A 3771-nucleotide genomic window follows, 5' to 3' on the forward strand; every position below is an offset into this window, starting at 1 on the left:
ACACATATTTCACGTACATTACTGTAAATTTAAAAACTAAAGATGTGTAGAAAACAAAACGCGTGTAATCATCAAAGCTAACGATTTGTACAATTATTAAAGAAATTACATCTTGAAGTTGAGATCAGACGGTTTGGTGAAAACGAGGGTATTATGATAGTGGTGATCTGCAGCTTGACGTTTTACCACACTCGAAAGTGTCAACCATTTTGTCATTGCATATAGCAGGAACAACATTATCGTAGATCATAATTAAAGCCATATCATTTTTTTCATGTCTGTAGATCAACCTGTGATCTAACAGATTGTATGAACGCACTAGGATGGGGTTACAAACAGTGTATATAAACAATCTCTGAAGGTTTTACACTCCATAGACTTCAAACGTAGGCCTGAGTTTGTTTACAAACAAGAAATATAATCTATATGACCGTGACTGTCATTCTTATACTATAAATGTCAACTGGATTGCAAGTGTATGCATTGTGACACATCATCCCTGGTTGCGTGGAATGCAGGCATTATAGAGGGAGAGCTGACAGATCAAAGTACATGACTGTAAGGATATGTAATTACTGTACTTCAGCATTGTTCAGCTTACTTTATATTTAGGTAAACAGACATATTTTATCACTCCAAACATAGCTTTCATAAAGGACAATGTATACATTATTATTGTAGGTAACAAGTATATTACATGTAGTATATTCAAGACTCTGAACAATTAGATAATCGTAATAATGGTGGATAGTGCAATGTCCTCTGAGGTGAGAAATTTGACAAACTGCCACAATGTGCCAGTCATTGCCAGTGACCTACAATGGTTGAATTGCGATGAAATAACACATATATGGCCCTGTGCAGAATCAGTAATCTATCAATATGGATGATTCATCTCAGTACTACAGAAAGTCAAAGATCACATAACTTGTTCCAGAGATGTTGCTGTTTTTTTTTAAAGAGTAATTTAGGAGCCGTTCTACAAACCAAAGCTGCATTTGTAGTTACACCTCATGTGGTTCTCGATTTATTAGTATCATGTAATCTGACCATCTCCATCATGGTAGATATATACTGCACATAAAATTCTGGCCTACAATTGAAATACTATCTGACTATACCAGAAGTGCATTGACTGTTTATTACTTTCTCAGATGATGCACTCACCATATTAACATAATATTACTTCAGTACCAGTTATGGCAAAGGGGTGTTGCTTGATTTACTATGGTAAATACAATTTACTGACTACTCAACAGGCCGTTGTTTAAGCATATCCTCGTAGTAAGGCATCGCTTTCTCAGCGAGCTCCCGCACATCTTCTGTTACCTCCTCCCAGGCCGGGACTGCTGCCGGTGGAGTGAAATGGGTGCTGTTTATGGACACGCCCAAGAAGGCTACATTCTTATAGATGTTATCACCTGCCCATTTCCACGACTTGGCTACCTCAGGCGATCCTGACCATTGTAGGAGCGATTCTGAGTAGGGGAAACCCACGGCTTCACAGAACTCTCGAATTACCGTTGCGGGGTTGGTGAGAAGAGCAGACGAATCAATGACCAACGGTGACGGATTGACATGATCTCGTATGTAGGTCCAGAGATCGTGGTGCTGCTGGAAGACGGCATCGAGCGCCAGCTCCTTGGCATAGAGGCGGAAATCGAAGGAACTTTCATCAGTTTCGTTGAACTTTAGCCCACCGGATTTTTGGAGCTGTGCGAACCACCCCTTTCTCATAGACTTGTACACGAGCAGAGGATGCCGGATAAGGAAGGCGTGTTTGTATCCTTTTGGGATGAATTGTCTTCTCTGTTCGGTTGGCATAGCGATGCTTTCATCTTTGACGAAAACATATTTACTGGTTGATTCCTCCAAGTTCTTCTTGATTGTGGCAAACCTTCATCATGTAGGAAGACACAAATAAAGCAATCATAAATCATTATATTACCCAAAATCATTACAGTACTGTCAAGCAAGTCTTTTCTACGAAAATAGTGGATTATTCATATTTCCTGTGGTATAGTAAATATTGTCAATTTTCAGGTTCACTGTTTATTGATGATATTCTTCACGTCGTGTTCGAGTCTTGCCGAGTACTGAAGTCCTTGGACGAGATGTTTGTACCCATGATGTCCCCCTCAACCCCAAACCCCGGCCCACCATCACAGGTGTAAAAATTAACACGTGGAAATGCTGAAGTATAATACTGACATTTGCAGGGTCTCCTTGAAGACATCAGTCACAGAGGCTATAACCTTTGTGAATAAGACCACAGTGTATTTTTTGTCATTATCGGTTTGTTATTACTGTTGTTGCTATTTTTACAGCTATTACCACTACACTTCAATAATTTTGCGATTACTACAGCTGTTACTGTGATTACTTGAATAATAATCTACCACAATTAGAAATTATCGAAAAACAAAAGAAGCGCACCATTTATATTATTGTTCAATCATAGCAATTTAGATGTAGATACAACTTGTACATAAAGTGTGAATTGTAACAACTATAAAGATGTATAGTATGATGAGATGCAAATAAACCTGATTTTTAGGCCCAAAGTCAACAATTTATCGTAAATAAAAATTCCTCCTTTCCATGGGGACGAAGAGTCAAAGACGCTATAGTCAACTTACGGAAGTCTGTCTGGAAAGATGTTTGACTGTGGAAAATATTTCTCCATAGCCTCAGCAGCTGTCTGGAACATCTTCTCGTGGCCAGCATAGCTAAATTGTTCGTCTTTAATCCCAAGCTTCTCTAGTTCCGTCAAGGCAAACTGACAGAAGGCGAACGGTTCCATCCAAACCTCGCAGCCTGGAATCCCCGACATGCATTTCGTGAACGCCGTCGAGATCGATCTTGGTATCATCCAAAGAAACGCACGGCCTCCTCTTTCGCCGCCAGGGTTGTCATCCGGTACATGAGACATTGCGAGGTACTGTATGATTTGGAACGAAGATCTGAAATTGGTCTTCACTCTGTAGAGGTGCACCACCTACTGGGACTGCCTGTGATCGCGTCTGTTCACCGAATCATTTGCAAAGTGGCCTTTGATCATAATATTCAAACATGGGGCGTGGTCCTGATTCGTCGGGCCTGTGGGCCAATTCACGCTTGTAACTACTGTCTCAAGGTGAAGCGATTGCAATGACTGAGGTCGTTGGATTCCTTTCTTTCTTCTTTCTGTTCTATTCTTTTATTTTACCTGCTTTTATCCCCCTCTCTTTTTTTACATTGAATAGCCACGCCCCTTGTGGTGCGGGCGGCTGTCGAGTGGTGTGGTGTGCGTGGAGATGTCCTGATGTCGCATAGTTTATGTGCAGAGTTGGGGCGTTCTCGTGTGGACAGCGCGGTGTGGCCGTGTCTTTGCAACATCATTTGGACTTTGGAATTTGCCCATGAATGCTTAATTACTATGCATAGAATCTCTGGTTATGTATTTCAATACCCCCTATAAACGTCCTTTTTTTTCAACGTAATACCGCACGGCGGCACTTCTGAATCATTCTATATATAATGCATCCATGTACTTTTGCATTGTGGTGGCGTGATGTTGATTCTTCAAGCCTCTTGAGTCTTGATATAGTAATTGTGGCACAATTCACGCTTGTAGGTGAACCGATTGTATTGACAGAGGTCGTTTGTATTCCTTTCTTTTCTTCTTTTGTTCTATTTCTTTCTTTTATCTTTCCTTGTTCTCCTTTCTTTTACATTACATAGCCACGTCCATTGTGGGGCGGGGGGGGGGGGCAGTCGCATGGTGTGGTG

At 40.9% G+C, this 3771-nt stretch overlaps 1 protein-coding gene across 1 annotated transcript; it reads right to left on the bottom strand.

The window, feature by feature from the left end:
* Nucleotides 1-1119: 1119 nt before the first annotated feature.
* LOC139729612 (uncharacterized) lies at nt 1120-3417 on the bottom strand. Its single transcript, XM_071640539.1, has 2 exons — nt 2640-3417; nt 1120-1897 (listed from the first exon to the last, which is right to left on the bottom strand). Exons 1-2 carry the CDS (start codon nt 2930-2932, stop codon nt 1249-1251), a joined length of 942 nt encoding a protein of 313 aa, XP_071496640.1. The 5' UTR covers nt 2933-3417; the 3' UTR covers nt 1120-1248.
* Nucleotides 3418-3771: the final 354 nt, after the last annotated feature.

This window comes from Diadema antillarum, unplaced genomic scaffold, assembly GCF_040938485.1.
Source record: "Diadema antillarum isolate AM-2024a unplaced genomic scaffold, OU_Dant_1.0 seq00000248_RagTag, whole genome shotgun sequence".
Classification (NCBI taxonomy): domain Eukaryota; kingdom Metazoa; phylum Echinodermata; class Echinoidea; order Diadematoida; family Diadematidae; genus Diadema; species Diadema antillarum.